Source organism: Neopelma chrysocephalum, unplaced genomic scaffold (assembly GCF_003984885.1).
Source record: "Neopelma chrysocephalum unplaced genomic scaffold, ASM398488v2 Primary Assembly neopelma1_26, whole genome shotgun sequence".
Lineage (NCBI taxonomy): Eukaryota > Metazoa > Chordata > Aves > Passeriformes > Pipridae > Neopelma > Neopelma chrysocephalum.
In genome coordinates this window covers 13,795,495-13,818,810 of record NW_020897695.1, presented here as the reverse complement: position 1 = coordinate 13,818,810, position 23,316 = coordinate 13,795,495, and the positions used below count along the sequence as shown (strand labels likewise).

Sequence of the window (23,316 nt, the reverse complement as noted above, 5' to 3'; positions counted from 1 at the left end):
AATATCACTTAAGCCTTCTAGGTCTCAACAGCCAAACCCTTACTTCAGCAATTGATTATTTCACCATAAATACTTAACAATGTTCTAATGCAGGAAACTCTTTGATGTCAGCCCCTAAATACTATAATAAAGCAAGACAAAAGCACACTCTGTACTGTGCAGGGATGCCTTTGGTATCTTGAGTACAGCAAATTTGTCTGCAGTGAGACACAGAAAAGGTGGTAGTTTACGCACAGAGTTCCAGCAGTATGTTAAGTAACAGTGCTAACATGCTGGTGGTTTCAGCACTCCAGAGATTCCAGATTTTCTAGGTGAGCAGGTGTGCTAATTATATGTCTCCCATAAATATTACTCTCCTCAAGCGAAAACAGCTCAAAGAACTGGAACATCTCCCATAGAGCAGGGAAAAGAAACCCAGGATTTAGAAAACAGTAGTGGAAAAAAACATAAAAAAAAAGACATGTATTAAAGGCACAGCTACATAACATCTATTTCCAGTGAAGTTTCACTTAAAATGAAAATAATTTACAGCTTGACTTCCTGCTCTACCAACATCCCTGAGCTTCACCCTGACAGCCTCTTAGACTGAGCAAAAAAAAGGGAAGTGTAGTTGTTCCTTCTAGAAGTGTTATCCAAGCTCTGAAAACTCAGTTTAGAAAACTAGCAAAAAAAGAAATTAAAAACAAGATGCACTTTAAGACCTCTCCCCAAATACACACAAGCAGAAGGCACTGTGTTCAAATGCAGTAGCTACTAAAGACTGACAAGAACTTTCACAAAGCACATAAGGCAGCATAACTGTGGGCAGCAGGAATTAAATCTGAAACACAGCTAGTGTCATGGACCCATACGATACTAAGATAAGTATTAGCAAGTAGCAACATAAGTCTTCATCCAAGCACAAAGTAAAAAAAAAAAAAAAAAAAAAGTGATTTTAACTGAGCCAAAACAACAGCCAGGATTTTCTCTATTCTGCAAACAGCTTTAACAATCAGTTTTTATATATTAACTGGACTGGTAGCTGTACTACCACCCACGAGTAATGGATAAAACACCTACAATAGCTGTTTGAACTTTACAATTTATTCCCAAGGCTACAAGAGGAAGTTCAGTAGGTATAGCAGTGCCACAGATGACAACTATGGTCAGCAGTTTTCACATTTATAGTCTTCCCCAATAACTGTTGGTGTAACTCAATTAGTTACAACAGTAATACAGATTTGAGGCATCAGCACTTTTACTAGTATCACCTGAACTTGACTGATGACACCGGTCAAAGCACAAAGGGCTTGAACCTTGACTTTTGATAACACGAAAAACACAAGAGGTTTGAGTTCAGAGCTAGAACCCACAGCTGGATGTATGGGATGGGAGCCTGCAAAGCATTACAGTCAGTGAAGATCCATACAGGGCCACCAGACTACCCAGATGAGGTACAGCTGCAGAATCTGACCTTTGCATAGTCAGAATGAGTAGTCAGACTAAAAAACTAAGCCAAACACTGCTACCACCATTAAATCCCCAAACTCAAGTCTAGCCCGGATTTCTCAGAAGAACATTCTCCTTTGACCTTGTCAACCTGCTAAGTTTGACTCATCACACCCAAGTTATGACCTTATATCTTCAAATGCGTGGTTGAAAGTCTGCAGGCATACCACAACTTGGTGTAACAAAAAGAAAAAAACCCCAAACCTCATTTTTCAGAACACAATTGTTTATGAAAAAAATCATGTTAAACTACATTTGAGACAACCTTCTAAAAAGATCAAAGCTTACTTTTAGCTAAGATTAAACTTCGAATGAAAGAATTCTTTACTAGCCTGTATCCAGAGAAGTGCTTTTACTTGAAAAAATTCTCAGTAATAACAACTCTGTACTACAAGCCACACAACTGCTACTCGCACAACTCACCTTTGCTCCTCTGCAGGCAAAAAGATCACAAGATCAGCTTAAAGAAAGACAAATACTGTTTAGGTGACAAGAGGAAAAAAAGCTTTCTGCCAAATAAACAAGTCTTTCAGCCATCACTGATCTTACTCTTCAGCAATACTCAGTTATCTCCAGTGCCTGTGTACCCTCACACAACTGTTTGATCAAAATAAGAAGCCCAGTGTCTTTGAAACACGTAACAGCATTATGGCAAACTGTTTATACAGACCTCCAAAAGATCTAAGTATGTTTGCTCTGAATCCAAAAGATGACTGTCAAATGAAATTTAACAGAGCATTAAGCACAGTAAATCAGGCTTAAGAATCACTTTCAGATACTGCTGCCTGAAAATGGCATGGGTAACTCAATTATGCAGTTTCAAGCTACTACTTAGAGGTCAAAAGCCTGGGAACGCCTTTAGGACACAAAAAGACACTTCACTTTCAGCTTCAGACAGTCATGAAGAGTCTCATGCTCAGAGTAATTTCCTCGGGAATTTGAACTGGCCCGTGTGAGGGTTTACAAGAGACGCCTCTTGCAGTGTTAACTTCGTACTGCTTTTGGTTACGCAACTTCTTCTGCTGTATTAAAGGCAACAAACAAACATCTGGCACACACACGTTTAAAGGGTTACATCCTCCCCCAAGAAAGTATTTGTTTTAATAAAAAAATTACACCGGGAGGTTATGAGAATTTATTTGGAAAAGTCATAGCAGGCACTGCACTGGAGAGCCCGGAAAGTTCAAAGTCATCACAGTTCAAACTCATTAACTGGCATCAAATCCATCAAATCACAAAAAAAAACCCCAGCTGTGCCATGAGAGACCGATGGGTGAGTACGCGCAGGAAATCTGCTGGCAAGCAGCGCTGCATACACACAGCTCTACACAGCGCCCGAGCCCTACAGCTGCCACCTACAAGCAAGAATGCGGAATCACAGAATTATCCGGGTTGGAAAGGACCTCTGGAGATCACCTGGTCCAACCCCGCTGCCTAGGCAGGGTCACCTCGAGCAGGTGACACGGGAACGCCTCCAGGTGGGTTTGGAATGTCTCCGGAGAGAGAGACTCCACGACCTCCCTGGGCAGCCCGGGCTCCTCACGCCGAGGGAAGCCCGGCAGGCACTGCCCTCCTGTACACGCGGGAGGGAAGCGACAGGGACACGGGAGCCGCCCGCCCGCAGCGCTGTGGGATGGACGGTGACAGGGGATCGGTGCTGTGTCCGCGGCCAAAGTCCTTCTCCCTCATCCCTCCGCCCTCCTCCCGCCCGGGGCTGCCGCCTCGGGCCAAGCCCTTCGCGGTCACCCGGGGAGCGAGGGAGTCCAGGCCGGCGGGGAGGGCAGCGGGCAGGCCGGGAAGGGCAGCGGGCAGTAAGGGACGGGCGGCCGCCGCTCCCCCGGCGGCTCCTCCCTTCCCTTCCCCTCCCTCGCTCCCGTCCGGCAGGTGCCAGAGCCGCGTCCCCCCCGCCCCGGCGGGTCACTCACAGCTTCAGGCTGGTGTAGGCCGCCGCCGCCGTGGTTCCCGCGGGTGCCGCCGTCGCCATCCGTGCCCTCGGGCTGTCCCGGCCCTGCCGCCGGCCCCGCTCCGACCCGGCCCTGCCCGGCTGTTCCCGCCCCGCCCGCCCGACTCACTGACTGACTGCCTGACTGACTGACAGACAGAGAGACTGCCTGACGCGGCGGCCGGGCTACAGCGACGGGGCCCCGCTCGGGACAAACCTCCGTGGGCGCGCTGGGGAGCCCAGGGAGGGGCGCCGCCTATTGGAAGGAGGGGGTGGGGCCGACCAGGCTCGGCGGCCCCGCCATTGGCTGGGTCCGCGCGCGAGAGCCGCAGTGAAGGGCTCAGGGGGTGCAGACTTATAACGAGCAGGGCCAGTGGCGCAATGGATAACGCGTCTGACTACGGATCAGAAGATTCTAGGTTCGACTCCTGGCTGGCTCGGCCGCTCGTTTTTTTTTCTCCTTCCGCCGTTTTCTCCCCGTGTTTTATTTTACTCTCCTGGGCTTCGGTCCGAGGGTGCTGCCAGCAGCCCCCACACTACTACACAGACCTAGGGAGGGAATCCTCATGCACCCAGCGTGGGGACCTCCAAACCCCCAGGGTTGGGTGGTGTTACAGGGCTTCCTGCCCTTGGCAGCCACCCCCCCATGGGCACCACCTTCTGGACAGCTGTTGTCCACCTGGGCACCCCGTCTACAGGGGGAGATGAGCCCAGGTCGTGGGGTTTGGCACAGAGCAAGCCTGAGGCACCTCCTGGCCAATTTCCCACTGGATCCAGCCTTCTGGATGTCATGCCCTGGGTTTGGGCAGCTTCTTGCCTCAAGGAGGGGAAACCTCAAACTCTAATTAGTTATTCCTGTTTATTTGCTTCATATTAGCTGGTAACTCCATGCTGCTGCAGTGCTGCTTGGCCAGCAGTATCCAGGAACATCCAGTCTTCAGACATGAGGCGTCATGGTCACTGATACAGGGAGTACCATGTGGCTGCCTGCCTCCCAGAGCCATGGCAATGCTATCCAAAACGCTATAAAGAATCCATCCCCATGAACGCTGCAAAGGAAACCCCCATGCGGGGCCCAGAATCTGCTCCCACATGCAGCACATCCCTCCCAGCTCCTTAGTCCAGTACCTGGGTCTCCCCACATGGATGCCAGAACAGGATGGCCTCCGATGGGGCTGCAGCAAGTACCAGCTGCCTGCAAAGGACTGGAAATCCCCAGAGAACCCCGCTGACGATGTACCCCCCACCAGTCCGTACTGCAGCCACTGATGGGGGGGGGGGACAGGAGGAAAGCAAAGGTTGGGAAACCATCATTTCACAGCTTTACTCCCTCCCTGTGGACTCCGGGTGCTGACAATCATCATAACTTTAGGAAAGACTTGACTCTTAGTGTTGCTTAAGATACTGTGTTTAATCACTGAAATCACGACAGGCCAGTGGCTTTGTTCTGCTACCAGTCTTTATAAATACTTAACAGCACAGAAGAAAAGAGGGCTGTGTTCACAGGAGGCTAGGGTTAGTTACACCAGCACAAATCCTAAAATACTCTCTCCTGGAGCTGAGCTTTGAATGAAACATAAAATAATTAGTACCATTCAGTATCACTAGCCAGGCTCTGGATGTGCTTTCTGCATACAGAAAGCCACAGCCTGTGTGTCTGCCTGGGTCCCTTCTGGGCCATGAGCCGCAGACCTGCTGTGTGGAGAAGAGGGTCGGTGCCAGCAGGGCTGGGAACTGCAGCCCAGTCATCCCTATACCAGGGCTGCAGGGCATTCCTGCCTTCACAGGGCTCTATGCCATGTGTTTTCATGTGGGGACAGTTTCTTCTCATCTCTCATCTTGTCTTTAGTGGGCTATGGATGCATATTGCCATGCAAGCTTCTGGCTGCCCTGGGAGAAAGTGGGTAAGGATTTTTATTATCAGGAAAGCTTTGCTTCTCTGTAGGAAAAGGGTGGGTGGCAGCTCCAGGCTCTGTCTGGGCTCATGGCAGGACACAGAAATGGAAAAGAAAAATGAACACATGAATGCTGCACAATGAGAGATGCAAACCCCTTCCCAGCTTCTCCCAGTGGTGCAGGCACTCAGAAGATGGGGGAAAAGGGATGTGTATCTGGCCGTAGCCCTTCCCTGCCCACAGGTACTGACTCCAGAGATATTTTCCCAGTGATGAAGCCTGGGTCAAGTTGTCCTTACATTCATGCACAAAAAGTTGCTTATGATCCACCTACAAGCACTTGGCATGGGCACAGAGGTGAGAAAGGCAGCATGCACCACACATCCACAACAGCACACACCACCCCAAAAGTGAGCATGTAGCAGGCAGTCAAGGCCCACATGTGACTTTTTTCCCTCGGCAGCCAAAGATAATCCTCTCTTTTGAGTGACCAGCCAGAGCCATACCAGCTCTCAGAAGCCCAGTTTCCCCCTTTCAAGGCTGCCACAGCACACCCGATGTTGATGAAAACTCCACCATTTCCAGACTAAGCAGCTATTCACTTTGTAGTAAAAAGATCTAAAAAAAATATAATCATTTAAACCCTGAAAGACTGGGAAAATATTTTAAAAGCCCCCAAATGAAACTCAGAAACTGAAGAGCCACAGATCTCTTCAAACGCTCCTCACTAGGGTGTTTGAAACTGCTGTTCCCTGTGTTTTAATATCAGGGCAATTTCCAAAATTACTTTGATCACAGGTGTTTCTTACACTTTAAATTACACAAAAATGTCTGCTTCTTCTATAGCTGGGGTTTTTCCCCGGCTCTTATGCAAAAATCCCTATTTAAATGAGTTTCTGTATTCTAAGCAATAGAAATTTAACAGCATGACCTGAATGAAAAAAATCTCCTAAGCTCTGGTTCCTGAAAACAGCCTTCAGGGAATTCACTTGAATAACTATTTGCATGAGAGTTACTCATTACCAGCACAATGGGACTTCCAAGGGTCCCTTACTCTAAAACCAGTCAGAAGAACTCGCTGGGGGAGGAATCAAGACTAGTTTTTCATAGCACGTTTCAGCATCTTAATAAATTAAAAGGCAACAAGGTTCACGTGAACAGCAAAACCCAACGTATCAGCCAGGGGATAGGCAGAATTTAACAAGTATTCTGAACTTCTTCTGCAGAGCATGCAAAGCCTCACACCTCCAGCACCAGAGCTACATTTTTTCCTTTGGGGGAGCTGCCTGAAGTCAGGCAGTGAGGGCTTGCAGCTCCACAGACAGCTGGCAGAGGGTCAGGAGGAGAAGTCTCCCTCCCCTGTGCAGGACGCCCCTGCCTCTCCCTGTGCCGGACCTACTATCAGGCAGCTGCACAGTCAGGGACAAGCTGGGAAAAATCAACAGGGACTCAGACACCCACAGCCTGGGAGAAATAATACCGAGCGTAAATGAATTCCAACTCCCAAAGACAGATTTGGTGCAAGTTAGCACACAAAGAAGTACAGGGCAATGAAGTAGATGCTTTAGCTTCAAAACCACAGAGCTCCTTTTTCAACAGTTTCACACTGTCATTTCTAGCCCTTCATAAATACAGGAGAGTGTTGGCGCTTAATAATTTATAGGGAACCTCAAAACTGAAAGTAGGGCAGCCTTCATTCCCCAATGCTGAGGGATACGGGATAGCTGACAGAGGTAAGAAGACACCGTGTGGGAGCAGAGGCCAAACTTTCTGGTGATGCAAAGAGAGCTCCTGCAAGACAGCTTGCCACAAGCTGGCTGCTCAAGGCTTTCCATGAAGGAAAATTGTCCTTCTCCCCATCCCCTTCTTTCCTGCCTATTTTGAGGTTGTGGGGAAGGCTGCAAGGGTGAGAAAGAAGTTTAAACAGCAGCTTAAAAAGAAAGTATCAGTCCCACTTGTGTTTTCAGATCTTTACAAAATGAAGGCCAAAAAATGTGCATGAGGGCTTGCTCTAAAAAAAATCAAGAGCTAGCAAAAGCATGAACCACACAGTAGCTGGTCTCCCAGAGACAGCAACAGATGACCAATGCTGGTGTTTCCAGCTCACTTCCAAAAGCCACTTTGATACCTCATTGCCTTCGCTGCCAAAAGCAGCTCAGGGAGGGGAGCCGTCTGCCCAGGACTATCTGAATTATTTACCAGGGATGTGAGCTGGCGTTATTTTCCACCTCAGTCCCTTCAGACAGTCCTAAGATCACAACCACACCCTGAACACTCCCCTTCCCGCTCTGGCCTAACTGTGCTGCAGGACATAAGCTGATGCAATGCACCAAGGTGAGAGCACTACAGCATCTGCCCAGGGCTGTTTTGTTGCCCCCAGTCCATCCTGCCTGGATGCAGCACCTTTTATATTTTGTGTCAGCTACCATCCCTTCACTAACCAGCATTTGGAGGCTAAATTTAAGACTCTAGGGGGCTCACATACTTGGGGTCATTTTTACATCCTCTAAAATCACAGATAAAACTCTTGGAAGACATGTATTTCACAGTGGAAAAGTCCCCACCTTGAGCTTTTAGTCTCTCACTGAGGGGCTGCATGTCTGGGTGGTTTCTGGCACAGGACCAACCTCCAGCCATGAGCTGCCATTCCCATCCCAAAGAGTAGCAGCAACAGGCAGAGGTGGTAACAGCTGAATGGGGCAGAAGGCTGGATGGTCCATCGACCCCATGAAACTTCGTGCCAAAACCACCAGGCTCCCGAGGCTTGTGCAGTTGTGGACACTCACATTTCAGCCACGGCACGCCAGTTTGTTAGCATGGGCAGAGACAGGCAGCTTGCTGCTACCTGGTACCTGTGCTGCTCCAGATGGGTATGTGAGGCAGTCTGACTACATCAAGTGAAGTTCAAGCTACATCCATGCTACTGGAAAAGAGGTTTGGTTGAACCGTAGTGGGTTCTCGGCACAGACACTTTTTGTGAGTCTCAGTGCCACTGCTCAGTTAATTTATTGTAGTTTCTTCACCAAAAAGATCTTTAAGAATGTCATCCCATCCTCTGCCAGTCAGAACCAAATTTACATCTTTAGCATAGATACTTGAGGATTTATGTAGTTTTCCACAGAAAATGTGGGAAATAGTAGCTAAGATCCTCAAATGCATCCAAGGCTTTAAATTAAGAGATTTTTCTTAAACAAAAGCTTTGTACCTGTACACTAGGGGTTGCACAGCTTTGGTAGGTACAGAACATGCACTGCAGGCACAGCTATCATACATGTAACATATTGTGGGGGAGCAGATTTCTTTGACTATAAAGCAGGGGGGGCTCAAAAAAGAAATGATTTGTCTTTCTGCTTTCTCAGCAGAATGGAAAGTAAGGGCCAAACTTGCTAACTCCTTGCTCAGATAAGCTGTTATTATTCACAGGAGCAAATCTGTTTATACCAACATACTCATCTGAGTTCAGGTTGTGGAGCTGGGCTCCAAATCCCTGTGTTACAAAGCCTTCATAACAATCTCGAGTTTGCTCCCCAAGCTCTAAATAAGCACCATTATGAAATGGCTTTGTGCTGGGTAAACACCATGGAAAGGAGTGGCCATGCTGAGGGCTGAGTTGTGGGGACAAACTGGAAAACTCAGGCAAGTGTCTCTGTACAGAGAGCTTTTTTTTCAAAGCGAGCTCTGCAAGCAAGAATGAGGATGGATTTCCCCTGTGTCCACACTTTCACCATCCCGACCTTTCCTTTCCAAATATAGATCCACTATTCAGACTCTGACACAGCAGACTGGCCCCTGTGTGTCGTGCTGACACACAAGCCTGGGCCCCAAGTCATTGCAGTAGCTTAGCCTAGCTTGTTCCAGTTTTTTGTTCTGTTTGAAATGGGACGTCAGCCTCCAGCTGCTAGAGAGTATGGCTGGTTTGTGCTCAGAAAGTTGTTGCTTTTACAGCCAGACTTGATACTGGAGTTCAGGGAATTAACAGAAAGGTCTGAGTGTGCCATTTTGCACAGACCCCTTTGTTTTCTTTTCCTAAAGAATTAATAAAAAGAGAGAGACTGTCTAAAAACTAGTACTAATACGTTGATGTCCTTCAGGGAACCTGATGAAATGCGCTTGTCAGGAAACAGTAGATTGACAGGATGTCCCTGGCAGGCAGGCAGACAAGCCAGCCTCTGGCTTTTTAATTGTGCATGACATGATCTGAGTTTATAGACACGACAGCAAATTGTGCTTTCACTGAAGAATCTTCCAAAGTGAGCCAAGAGGAATCTCCAGGTAGCAGAAAAAGGCACGTAAAAGTAAACTGATCAGTTTAGATAACATGCCACATTCTTGGTCAAGTAGACATGGTTTGATACAGCTGGAATCCACAAGCATACAAACTCTGGGAATCCACCAAAAATCTCTCATATCCTTTTACAGAAATGTTGCCGACTGGCAAAAAACATGCACAGGAAATCAACTGAGGGCAGGGAGAGGGAGATCATGTAACAAGTCTTCTGTCCTGGCTTTCCGATGTCAGCCACACTGGCTAGTAGTGGTGCTGGTAGGCAGCTGCTGGGGTTGTGCCATTCTCTATGTGTTTCAGATGACAGGAGTGACAAAGCAAATGTTCATCTAGTGGGTAACAGCGATGCCCGTCTTCATCGTTCAGTTCCATCCCACAGTCCTGCAAAGAGAGGCCGTGCAAATTATTAGAGCTTCTGTTTGTCTTCCAGTGTGAGCTGGGTCTGGCTTCCAGGAAGGTGATTTTGTGACAAGGACAGAAGACACCCAGCCAACAGCTCCTTCCTAATAATTCCAACATGTGTCATGAGAAGGAAAACATCTGGCACAGGCATTGTGATGGGCAGCCTTGTACAAATTTGTCTTAAGCAGTTTTATTGAATAAGCTTTATCTTGTGGCAAGGTGCGACCACATTTGAAATGTACCATATCTCATTATACTCTCAGGTAGGATTCACCTCTTCACATTACAGTTGTACTGATGTGAAACCAGACTGTGGAGTCAGGGCCTCTTGTCACTCCATTATGAGCACAGTGAGAGAAGACAACTATTTATATTTAATTTACAGCGCAGAAGTATGAAGGCTTTCTTGGAAGACCTGCACAGAGACCAAATGGTGTTTTAGAGCTGGCATCTCCTGGAATTTTTTTTTTGTGTAGCCATATCCTTTGTCCATTCCCAATGATGTTCATTTCCTATGAGAATGAAGGTAACTTACACCCCACAGGATCAGTCATCACCTTAGCATTTTTGAACAATCTGACTTGGAAATCAGATACACTAATGTGATCTGGAGCTCAAGGTTTCTGAAAGGCAGCAATAAACCTAACTAAGTCACCATGCTTCCTTCATTAACAAATAAACTGCCAAGTTTAAAAAACAATAACTAACTCTTTGCCCATAACTTTATGGATAGCAAATGAAATTGCAGCTGAAACACATTGCTGCAAAAACTTTTGTCCTCAAACTGGAAATTTTTCAGCCACTGATAGAAAGAATCACACAATGCAAAGTTTGAATTGCTCATCTACTGCCACTGGAAGGCAGGAGATTTATTTCCATCTTAAAAATAATAGTAGTTATCACTATTAAGCACCCCCTCCCCAAGAAAGCTTCTGACCTACCTCACAGTGATAACATTCCACATGGTAATCTTTCTCCATGGACACAACCCGAATGGTCTCATCAGACCCCTGTAAGCATTTGAGCAAAGCAGAAATTACAAAGGATTACAGCAGGATCAGACACACGCACTCTGCAGATTGCTTCCTGCAACAAAACGAATGTTGAGGAAATGCAGTTGGGTGGCTGGCTGGGGACTGCAAATAAATCCTGCCACTTGCAGCTGTTTTTACAGTAAAGCTTCATCATTGACTGACTACAGATATCCTCTAAAATGTAACACCACTAAGGTAAAATTCTTTCTGTTTAACAGTAACATCTACCTCAAATTATGCATTAATGATTTGGTAATTTCACTAGATCACATTTCTCAGATTTTTAAATTAGTTTTGGCTAAGATTCATCTCCTCCAAGTATTAAAATGAGTTAGTCCCAGAGGGGTCACACAGAAGTCATTCATGTGTGCCACCAACATTTATTGACACAAAGGAAAATTATCCTGAACATGAAACTAGCAGCAGCATAATCCTGCAGGAGATGAAAAAAGCAGCCTGTCCGCTTCGCTGTCGAGCAGAAGTGTCACATCTCAAGAACAGCGTATAAGCTTAGGTCAAAAGGCTGCACTCCAGAGGAAGTGACCATCTCTCCCCATCCACAAACACATTCATCTTGATATAGGGTCAAGTGTCAAAGAGAGCAAGACCTGAGACATGATGCTCCCTCCCCAAGGGGATATGGAATAAAAGGCTCTCACCTCGGAAGGCAGAATGGGAAGTCCACATGCTGCACACTTTGGAGCTAAAACTCTGAAAGAGCAATGAGAAATTGAAGGCAAGTTAGAGATCGACACAAAAAGAGAGGCCTGTATGTTCTCGATATAAGACGAAAAGCTGCAGCTGTAAATAACTTATCCACAGGAAAGCTTTGCATCCTGAGATCATAAATTCACTTTAGCACTGATTTTAAGTAATGCTTGGCACATGTTGCTCAATCAGGCAAAAATAGACCTTATATTTTACACTTAGTGCCAGAAAAAATACAAAATCCCCTGCAAAATTCTTGGCTGCTACTGAGTGATTTGGAAAAGAGAACGAGGAGAAACTGAGCAGACCATCCCCAGAAAAACACATCAAAAGAAGTGGCAACCTTGGGGCAGGAAACCTCAGAGACAGTACCGTGTGACTGTACAGTTTCTTAAGGCCTTATAACACAATAATTAATTAAATTAAATCACAAGGAAATATGCATCATTTCAGAACAACAATGGCACACAGAGGCACTAATCTTGGCAACAAGATTATAACAACTCTAATCTTGGCACAACATAGAAGAGTTCCAAGGGCTGCCTGAGCAACACTTAATACTCTCCCTGCCCAGAAAACGGAGCAAGGAGCAAAGCCAGCCAGAAGGACTCAAATATAGGCAGCTCTAATATCAAAACTACCAGCTAAGAGCACAGTCATTTTATCTTACTGTCTAAATAACAAGTGATTTTTAAAGTGGATTTATCAGTTGTTTAATTTAGTTTGCTTTGCTTTGCAGGTTCAGTGGTGATTCTTTAAAAGTCAAACTCAGCTCCTGAGCTACTCAAAAAGTAACTCACATTAATTTCCACAGGCATTCACAGGCTTACTTTAAAGTGGACTGATTTTGTGCATCACTGCATGAGCACTCCCTCTGCTTTACAGAAGGGGCAACTGAAGCCCAGGGGTTATGTGACTTCCTCAGAGTTACACAGGAGTCAATGACAGGACAAGAGGACAAATGGGGAATTTCTAGGGTCTAGGCCCATCCTCAAACTTCTAACCCTGTACCTATTTTACTAATCTACACTTTCTAACTAGCCGAAAAGCTAAATTAGAGGCTTATTGATTGGAACATCTCTGCTGGTTTTTTTGTCCTTACTTGTGGTAATCTCTGACACAGTAGATTTTGTTTTCAGAGTCTACAGTGAATGGCACACCATCCAGACACTCATTGCAGACCACGCATCGGAAGCAGCCTGGATGATATGATTTCCCTAGAGCCTGCAGGATCTGCAACAAACCAAGAGAGAGGAAAAATGCATGTGAATAGCCAATAAAGGTGAAAATTACAAACACACAGCTTTACACCAGACAATACTACATATTCATCAGCAGGGCTGTGTCTTTTTTCACCACCTCTTATGAAAAACCAGTTTAAAAGAATGGAAAGAGCAGCTGGAATCAATATATTTTTCTCTGGAAGTATATATCAATATATATTTTCTCTGGAACCAGCACCTGGTTCCAGAGAAATTAATTATTACCATGGGTAAGAAAACAATCTAAGAGACTCAGTCAAGGTATTTAGCATGATAAAGGATAGAAGTGACAGAATTTAAAGGAAACAAAATAATTTCTGAAGCCAACAGATAGGGAACACTTAGCAGGATCACAAGGAAAGATTTACCAGCCCGACAAAGGAAACGCATCTTCATATTCTCCATGAGAGGCTGAACCAAATATTATTGCTAGGTTTTCATAATTCCTTAGATATTGCAGAGCTTTGTACTCACTAGCCTGGCTTTCTAATAAGCACAGACTGTGGACTGTGTTCAACTCAACAGCTGCAATTCACCCTTGGGGGTAGCAATTACTACCTGGAATACCATGGTCCATCAGCAGAGGCATCAGACTTCTGAGTAAAACATACCTTTTCCAATTTTAATGCTTTCCAGTGTAAGCAGGCAAAAAAAGATAATTAATGATAAGCATTAGAAAATCTTGGGAGGTGTGATATGAACCAGAAATTCCTAATTTCTTTTCCTCAGCTGTAGTGTTACACCACCAGCTACACCAGTCTCCCTCTGAACAACATCTAACTAAATGCTGCCCAGTGCTGGCTAAAGGGCAGCTGACCCCCTGAGCTGTTACCCACTCCATGCTCATCTGGAATGGATGGAACCTGCCTAATCCTGCTTCAGAAGGATGTCCACATATCTACAGAAGAGTTTGCAAGGATTTGGGCAGATCTGAACTGAGGTCTGGAGCACATACTCTGGGCCAAACCTGTACCCCAGACTACCAGCACCCACCAAAAATGACAAGGAAGCGGCTTCATCCTGAAGGAACAGGCTGAGAGAGCTGCACTGATGCCTCACAGCAAGAGAGCACTGCAGAGCCATGGCACTGCTGAGCAGGAAGCATCAACAGGATTTCAAATACACTGTCCAGGGAAGCCTGAAAGGGGATGAAAGAGCTCAAGGCTCTGCTTTTCAACATGCACTGAAAACAGGCGGAGCAAAGTCTCTGCACCATGCACAGCAGGGTGCCAGCTTCACTTCCTTGAAAAAAATCAACAAAAGGCTTAGTGGATTTTCTTTCTGCTACCAATCTCACACTAGGCAGACTACCAGATGATAACAGACAGTAGTGCATATGAATATATTTTGCTTTTGATGCATTCTTCTAAAACACTGTGGGAGTTTTTTCTCGTAAAGCAATTATCACTTACCATGTCCATTATCAAATGACCACAAATGAAACACCTGTCAGCTGACTGCTGGAAACCAGAATACTGCAAGGACAAAAAAGAATTCCCTCAAAATTTCACAAGGCCAGTCAAGCATAAACAACAATGTATTGTGGGGTGTTATTTGCATATGTGTTATTGGTCCTTTTTCTGTGCTCCTTACACAAGCTAAACTTCCTAATGCTTTTTTCATTATATGAAGGTGTGTATGGGTCCCCAGAGGATATTCTATAAACACACCAGACTGCCCATGTTCAGAAGGAGTATGAGTTCCTGTAACTTCCAAGCCTGAAATTCAAGTTTATTAAGTAGAAAAGTAAATACCATAAATGCACATGCAAATAAGGCATTTACTAATAAGAGTATTAGATGCTTATTTCACCACATGAATCTACAAGCCAGGAACTTACTTGCATTTATCCCATATTCATATCACAATATCTGTATATATAGGCTTGGAAAGCCAAATTCTTTCTTTGATTGCACCATTATAGTGCTATTGAAGCTCCTCTGAGGTCAGTGGTATTGTCCCAGCTCCCTGTTAGGATAACAATCAAGTTGGGCAACTTTTTTGCTGCTGTTGGTGAGATCTATCATTAAGGAACTGGCTGTCTGGTCCATGACATGCACCTCAGGCACAGTACATCATCTGTCTGAATGGCAAAAGTGCAAACTTGAAAAATGGAATATTTTACATGCGTTTAATCAATTTTTTGATTTTCAGCCTGTGCTGATTAGAGCAAAGGTTAACTCACCTGTCTCTGATAGAAATCACTAGACTACACCAATAAGTAGGCAAATACAACTTTTTCAAGTCTCAGTGAATGATTAATCTATTAGGACTCAGAGGCAGAAGGCTATATGGCTTTTTATCTCCACCAGCCAAGGATGCTCACTTACATCACACAAAATCCACTGAGGGCAACAGAAAGATGTCCATTAAGTTGCCCAAGCAAACCCAGTCCATTGAAAAGGGAAATTCACTCATTCATTCTTCTGTAGCCATTTATCTCACTCCTGCCTCCACAATATGGCCACAGAGACGTGTTTTGAAGGAGCCATCACAACAGATTATGGCTTCAACCAGGGGCTCTGCGCCACAAAACCATGGCCTCTCACTTGGATACTCCCAGCACCACATGTGGGCAGCCACCATGGCTGGCGCTGACTCTGGGTAAATGTTGGAGCAGAAGGGCCAGGCAGGATGCTGGATTAGAACTATGTGAAACACAGGCAAAACTGACAGGCAGAATGGCTGCGTGTCTGCTGAGGACACTGAGATGTGTCATTACAAGGGCCAACTGGATGCTTACCAGGAAATCTTCTTCACAGAACACCTTGCCATTGACAAAATAAAAGGCTTTTCCTCTCAGCTTTCGACCTAAGGGAAAAAAACCACAGAGATAAAAGGAAGGTTAGCAGAGAGCAGGGAGAAAATGTGAGCAAAATCTGGCTGCTGAGAAGCAAACAACAATGAAGACATCCAAGGACAGCCCCCATACAGGTGGAGAAGAGCACCCAATCCCAGCATGGGTCTTCCCAGACTCCAGCTCCCATCTCCTCTTCCACTGGTGGTGGCTGATGAATGCCAGTCAGTTGATGCAGACAACAGTCCCACCTCTGGGTAGGAAGTGGTAGCTTTGCAAGCCTGGACCACCTCCTGGCAGATTACTACATGCATTGTAACTCTGGGAAGAATGAGGATACTCTGACTCACGGTGGAGAACACCCCAGGAGACAAGCAAGGAGGAAAGAAGAAAGGGCAGGCAAAGAGTGGCCCATACTTGACTTAATTCCCCAAAATGTCACAACCTTGCTGTTTCCCTATGAGGTGCCTTCAATCAGCAGCCGCTAGAAAAGGCACTGCAATCCCTGACCACCCACTCTGTCCCCAGCAGAGTGCAAAACCGGAGCACTTAAAAGGCTTCTCTGCTCTGTACCAGCACATTTGTTTCTGCAGCTGCCAACAGAAAGTTTTGAAACCATTAAATTTTTTTTTTAAATCAGAATGTCGTAACATAGACAAGATGACAAAGTTTTTCCAAGAAAGGACTCTACACATGGAGAAGATTTGTATTTACTGAAGCTTTTGTGTTTATGCCTCACATTCGCTGTCTGTTTTCAGTTCCATGTAACTATGGCAATGTATGCTCACGCCACCACCACTTCTAAATCCCCTGCCTTCCTTCAAGAGAAAAGGGCTAGGTTTTGTTTGCTTATAAAAAGTGGCTCCTACCTCACTGAAGCCCAGTTTACCTACTCAGCCTGGGGTTTGAGATTCAGCCTATCACTGGAACAGTTCTGTGCTGGAGCCACAGGCTTGTGCCAGGAGACAGCACCCAGGGCAGGGGGAGCAGCACTGCCTGGGCACAGCCTGAGCAGGACCTGCTGCAGGCTGGTTTTGGACACCTACCAGGCATTGCTGGAAGGAAATTGGACCTGAGACACCGTGGCCCAGATGCCTCCTGCTTTATAAGCTTTATATGCACTTGGCCAGTATCAATAAAAAAGCAATCATCAGCTGCTGGGTGTATAAATGTGGACAACACATGGGCCTGGTCTGGGGGTCACATCTTGGTGCTTTATGGCAGGCACCTACCCGGCAGCCTTCGGCAAATAACCGCACTGGCTGCAAAGCGTTAAGAAAAGGAGGAAGCCAAGTAAAACCACTTCAATAAACTACAATCTTTATCATCCCCTGCATACGCCAGAGGGCACTCTCAGGCCAGGAAATAACTTGGGAAATGGAGATGCTCCGATGAAGCTCTAAAGTTTTGCCACTGAATTAAGACCAACATTTCACCAGCAGCCCCTTAGTGCCCTGCCCAGGTTTCAGCCAGCAAGCCAGATGGAGGACAGGGCAGCATGCTTCTTGAGGAGCAAGCCCTGGCCTGCATGTGCAGGAGCTTCATGGTTAAACTGTAGGCACTGCTCAGCCCCATGTTTACTGGGCAGTATAGGAGCCAAAAGCACATGGCCCCAACACAGTCATTGTTCCCCATTCTCTTCTAATCCTTGCTGGGGACAACCACATAACCTGGAGGTCAGATATGACCCAGGGCACCAGCTGGATAGTACATGCAAGAAAACCTGACAAACCTGAAAGCATCCCACTCTCATTTTTCTTATCCACCCTAATGTTGCCAAGGTTGCTGACACCAAAACAGGACCCACAGCCCAAAACTGAAAGTATCCAATCTTGGACACGTTATCTTTGTGGCGCAGGGTGTGTATTTGTATAATAACCCCTCCTGTGTGCCTGCCTGTCCACAGGTAAGTCTGGTACATTCACCAGCAGTTGCAGAGTCCCAGTTTCTGAGGAGAGAAGGGAGAGGCATGAGGATACCTGAGATTTGCAGCAGCCTTGTCAAGAACAGTCCTAAGCAATTTATCAACAAGTCTAATGCATCAAGAAGTACTCCTGAAAATCTCCTGATGATTTAAATACAACATTGGTATTTGGCTCTCCTAAAAATGAAAAAACAAACAAAAACATTTAACTTTGCTTTTAAATTACGCTGTAGTGTGGGCTCTGGACTCTCTGTTTAGTGCAACAGGAGATGTTTAAGTGACTTTCCACCTACATGCAACTTCTCTCCTTAAAGACAAGCTGACAGTGGTGAGGAAAAACATACACATGGGGCCATGGAATGAGGAGAGGCTTCTTTGGAAAAAGGCCCTGGCTGGTGCTTGAGCAGCAGCCATTCCAGCAGAAGGGATGAGGTTTGGATCATTGCCACAACATCATTCTTCCACGGTGACAAAAAAAGGATTTACCAGCCATTCTGCACCCAGTGTATTTTTAACCCCGTGACATTAGCAGGTTAAGATTGATGGCAACAGACCTGCAGAGTAGGTGCCATTGCCAGTGTGCTGTGTCTGGGCTCCTGCTGCAAGCTCATTCAGCAAAGGGATAAACCTCTTTAGAAAGAATTTGTAAGTTGGCATTACGTGAATCTGTGCAGAAGAACTGACACCAAGAGCACTTTGAGGGAGGGCAGGGATGATTTAATTATTTTTTTTAGGGAAGAGGTGGGCATTTTAACTATTTTTATCTTCTCTCCATGACGCTCTTTAAGCCCCCGGCAGAAATGTAAAAGGAAATTTGCAAAAACCACAAGTGATCAGGTGCTCCTGCAGCCACCCTGGGAGTAGTGCATGCAAACAGAGCTGATGTCTTCCTCTGCTGCTCTCAGCCTCTCCCTGCCCACTTCAAAAAGGACTTCTCCCAGTGTGTCTTTGAGGTGAGGAAGTACCTTCTCATCATACAGTTGGGAAAGCAAGATGCAGGAAAAGCTCACTTCCCCAGGCTGCGCTGGGGACTGTCCCGGTGGAGCTGGGAAATGCATGTTCTGGCTGCAGCCACACTAGTGAAAGAAACAGCACTGGGACTGTCCCCCAGCACAGAGCAGGGTGGCAGTGGATTCTGTCCCTGTGCTGAGCTCCCTGCCACGGGACAGTACCTTAAACTAAACAAGTCCATCTCAAAAGCAATGCTTCTGACTGTGCCTGCAGAGGCTGGCACAGGTTTCACTTGAGCACAGAGATGCTATTGTATTTTCACCAAAAGGAAGGATTAAGAACTTAAATGGCATATGAGGAATCACATACTGATCACTGCCTACTTTATATATGCATCATGAAGACTATAGAGAGGATATCTTTTGAAAAACATAGGAATATTAATGTGTGGCTTGCTGCTTTGAGGATCAGTTGCTCTACGACATGTCTTAAACTGCTGGTTCCTGACCATATTTCACTTTCACTTCACCCCGAATTTAGCTAATCTCGCACCTGATAAAATTCAGACAATTAAAATTCTTTGGCATTTCAACCTTAATGTCTTCACTTGTTGTTACAAGATATCTCGTTCGTCTCTCTAACAGGGTGTTTGAGCCCTGACTTTTTATGTACTGCTCATCCCTTACACGTCTGTCTAATCTGTTTAGCTGTGGAACCTTCAGGATGACCTCAAGGTCATTTCAGCACCGATTTCAAAATATTTCAAGCTTAGTCACTAGTGCCTTTGTGCTAAAATAAACACACTTTGCTTAGCAGCTGATAATAGGCATACCATCAGGCAGCACTCCCAGGATGCTGATGCCTCTCTCTTTTTGAAGTTCATACAGAGGAGGGTTTCCCAGGACTTGCATTGGCCCAAGGAGGGTCTTGGGAAATGCATCAATGCTTGCTGGGGAGTTGGACTCAACTTTCTAAGTTGCTTTTCTGTTTATTTATTTAAAGGACAATGGGTTCACAAACCCATGTTCAAAGACAAGAGATAGCTCTAAATGCTTACAGTGGTACAGGGCCACATCCAGATCCCAGGGCTCAATGAGGATGCAAGACCAGGGCCCTGCATTGCTCGGGAGGCAGTGTGTGGACTTCACTTATCCCTTATCTAGGCGCCATGGAACACCCTGTGGTATCTATACAGCAGATGGGCAAAAATCACTTTTGTTACAAAAATCAGTCCTTTTCAGAGTACCACAGAAATTTGAGGTAAATTTGGACATGTGATTACTGATTGAAAGAAGCTCCTCCTCAGTCCTGGGTGGCTCAGGCTCAAGCTACAGCTCTTCCCCCAGTTTTCAGTCTTCCCATGTAAATCTGTGAGGACATTTGGATTGAAGAACCTGCTCTGGTCCACGCACACTCCACAGGCAGTAAAATGGGTGCAGCCAGAGACCAGAGACCTTGGCTCCTCCCTACCATTCAAAAGTCCCTGATGCCCACAGTACATGAGACCCACCAATTCCTGGCCAGCACGTGTGTTTTTGGAGCCTTCCATGGATACTTTGCTGACAGGCAGGGCAGTATGGTGTCCTACCATGCACGGCAGACCAGGTCAAGTATAAGAGAGCTCTACTTAATTTCTGACATCTGTCCCATTTCTGTTGGCCACCATTAAAGCTGGAGGCAGCACTGAGGCTGACACAGAGGCGTCAGTAGTTCCAATCTGGTCTTGAACTGGGCCTGCACAAAAGGGTCCCTTAAATGCCTGCACATCCTCCAAATCAGGTAAACTCAGACTGTGATCAACCAGCAGACATTCCAGGACAGACCATAGTCTTGGTGAAAACACGGGCAGGAGGATAGGATATCTCTGAGAAGAAACTGTGCTAAGACACAGCTCCATTACCATGTAAGATGTTCAGTCTGTCTCTCAACTACACCAGCTGTATGATAAGATTGCACAAAGTACCCTCTATGCTCTCACCATACATTTGAGGCAGTAAAAAAAAAACCAAACAACACAATCAAAGAAACAAAACTCAGAGAAAAAGATCCAATGCCTGAAAGCCAAAAACATGCTCTGGCACACATAAGAAAGGTCAGCTGCTGCTAACAGCAATACAACCCCTCATGAGCAAAAACGGATCCCCAGAGGGAAACACTGAGAAACAACAGCACACCACACAACTGAACAACAGCTTTGCTTTGCTGATGGCAAACTGTTGCAAGAAGATATTCAAGGGTTCTTTTTAGAGAAAACCCTTGGAAGCTTCAAAATTCAGAGGTAAGATACAGTCACCCTGGGACAATGCAGTGCTACGATCCAGGATGTCCCTGAATGAGTGACTGCTTTTCACTCCAGTGATCAGTCACTGTGCATCACACTGGGGACTGCTGCCCCATTCCCCAAAACACACCAAAACTAGGTGGCCATCAGAGCTGGCCTCTCACGCTGTCACCCAGTGACTGCCATCAAAATGCACAGAGCCTCAAAGGAGGAAAGAGGGTGTCTCTGTGATCTTGGTGAATGTAACTCTGCATCTAAACTACATGAGAGAGCATTTTTAAATTTCTCTACGCATGGAAGGGGCCTCAGTGCTTGCTGAGACGCTACTCAGAAAATTACTCACAGGTACCACTAAAACATTGTACCCTCCTAAAAACTTTACAGCATGACTAATCCATAGCCTGTTCTTAACAGAAAACAGTACTTTGAAGATGACATTATAAAATAAAAAGGCTGGAAAGACTGGAAATTTATTCCACTGAAGTTTTCACCTTTTTTCTCACATTGTCCTAATAATTTCAGACTTTTAGCCAGCACTAAAACACATGCGATTGACTGAAACCACTAGCATATTTTTAAGTTCCTGACTGCACCCCTCTGTGTGAGCTGAACACTTGCACCTTTCCATCAGGGATATCTACTGAGGACACCTGAACCATGGCAAAGTCCCTTCAGCTCAGACCCCAAATCACTGCTGCCCCGAAATCTGGCCAGGAGAGGAACAAGTACTGTCACGTTTCTATAAAACTTGCCCTGCTTTTCTCATCTACAGCAAGCACTTCTTATGAACAACAGAATTTTTCACCGGCGAGCTGAGAGATTGAAGATAAAAAGTCAGCAAGAGCATAGCAGCAATTTAGGCCAGAGCAGAAACATGCACTGATGAATTCTCTGTCTTCCAAACTGTACATCCAGGCACATCTTAATCTTTCCTGACAGTAGACAGTAGTTTTGCTTAAAAAAAAAAAGAGGTGTTTACTATGCAGACTCTGGCATGATAATTTTATTGAAGGAATGTTGAGGATGGATTATTGGCAATGCTTTGCACTCTCCACTTTGAAGATCTGCACATTTCTCAAGCATGTCAATTGGTGTAGTGGGTTTATATCCAATTAAAGGCAGTAAATTCTGCCTCCACTAGAAGAGATGGCAGTTCCTGCACCTGAAGATAACCATGCACATACATGTGCTGCAGGGAAATTCAGTTGGCAAGGCTGGCTATCCTGCTGTCTGGGATTAAATCACATGTGCATAAAAAGGTGACTTTCTACTTGTAGAGTTACTTAGAAGTGCCAATAAAAAACAGGGCCTTGTTGTTCCAGGAGTTACATACCAGTTCAGGACATGCTTATTCAAAATAATTAGCCCAAAGGCACCAAGAGCTGCATTGCTCTAAGTAGCCATGCTTTATAATCACTGCAGCAAGACTAATTAGTCCAAGCAGAGGGCTATGCTTGCAAGAGAACACTGCTTCAATAGCTTAGCTACCTAGTTTAGTAAATGACCCTTGATACCTCTAAACACAACTATGTTGTGAAATACTAAATAAAAAATATATAAACCCAGAAGGTGGTAAAAGGCAGACAGCTATTTCAAGCTCTCTCACTGGAACAGCAGCCTGTTACCCCCACACAGACATCAACATTAATCTCAGTTTACAAAAAATAAAAAGAAAAGAAAGCAATGCAGTGATGTTGACGTCAAAGATTGAATTCTGTAACATGGCAAACGTGCAAGGTTTCCAACTCTCTGCAGTAAGGGTCCAAAATCTGGTCCTCACTTTGGCTCTTGTGTTGTAGCTCAACATCAAACCTTCCTTCAAACCACCTTGCAATCAGTTCTTTCTTTCTGATTTCCTTCCTCGCCTTCTGATTTCCTTCACAGCCATCTCTTTTAGCTTTCAGATTTCCTCTGAGGACTAAGTGGTTCAAGTACAAGTCCCTTATGCTCTAAATTACGCTGCTAGGAGAGCTAAAAAGTTCTGTTTTCCAGACAACCTGTGGCAGTCAGATATAAGCCTGGTCAAATCCTAGAGAAAACACTAAAACTCCCCAGTAGGTTAGAGTGATACTGTCTAGTTAAATGTATATAATTTGTAAGGTCTCCTTACTCCTAAATAGTAAATAACATCTGGAAACACTTGTATATTTCGTGGTCTGAGGAGGTATAAAGTAGCGATTTAACTTAAATAGTTAACATCTTACAAAGCATTTGACAGCTACAAGTGTTTGTCCAACAAGCTGAAAAAAAAAACCCCAAAACCCAAGACGGAAACAGACACCTTGAGCTTGCAGGAAATAGTTGTACGTATTTTGGGGCCTTTTTTTTTAACCTACTTTTGTGGCCC

At 45.3% G+C, this 23,316-nt stretch overlaps 2 protein-coding genes and 1 non-coding gene across 3 annotated transcripts in view; 1 reads left to right on the top strand and 2 right to left on the bottom strand.

Moving 5' to 3' along the window:
- Nucleotides 1–3,539, bottom strand: part of SACM1L (SAC1 like phosphatidylinositide phosphatase) — a 31,263-nt gene extending 27,724 nt beyond the window's left edge. The window contains exon 1 of the mRNA XM_027675627.1: nt 3,414–3,539. Within this exon, the coding sequence (XP_027531428.1) occupies nt 3,414–3,472 (59 nt within the window). The 5' untranslated portion in view covers nt 3,473–3,539. The remainder of the gene's footprint in view (nt 1–3,413) is intronic.
- Nucleotides 3,540–3,797: 258 nt separating this feature from the next.
- On the top strand, nt 3,798–3,870 carry TRNAR-ACG. Its single transcript has one exon. It is a non-coding gene; the product is annotated as a tRNA-Arg (tRNA).
- A 953-nt stretch (nt 3,871–4,823) lies between these two features.
- LIMD1 (LIM domains containing 1) overlaps nt 4,824–23,316 on the bottom strand; it is a 33,108-nt gene continuing 14,615 nt past the window's right edge. Inside the window, exons 3-8 of the mRNA XM_027675629.1 lie at nt 15,760–15,827; nt 14,429–14,491; nt 12,857–12,987; nt 11,706–11,757; nt 10,954–11,022; nt 4,824–9,991 (exon numbers count right to left, since the gene is read on the bottom strand). Coding sequence (XP_027531430.1) covers nt 9,854–9,991; nt 10,954–11,022; nt 11,706–11,757; nt 12,857–12,987; nt 14,429–14,491; nt 15,760–15,827 — 521 coding nt within the window. The 3' untranslated portion in view covers nt 4,824–9,853. The remainder of the gene's footprint in view (nt 9,992–10,953; nt 11,023–11,705; nt 11,758–12,856; nt 12,988–14,428; nt 14,492–15,759; nt 15,828–23,316) is intronic.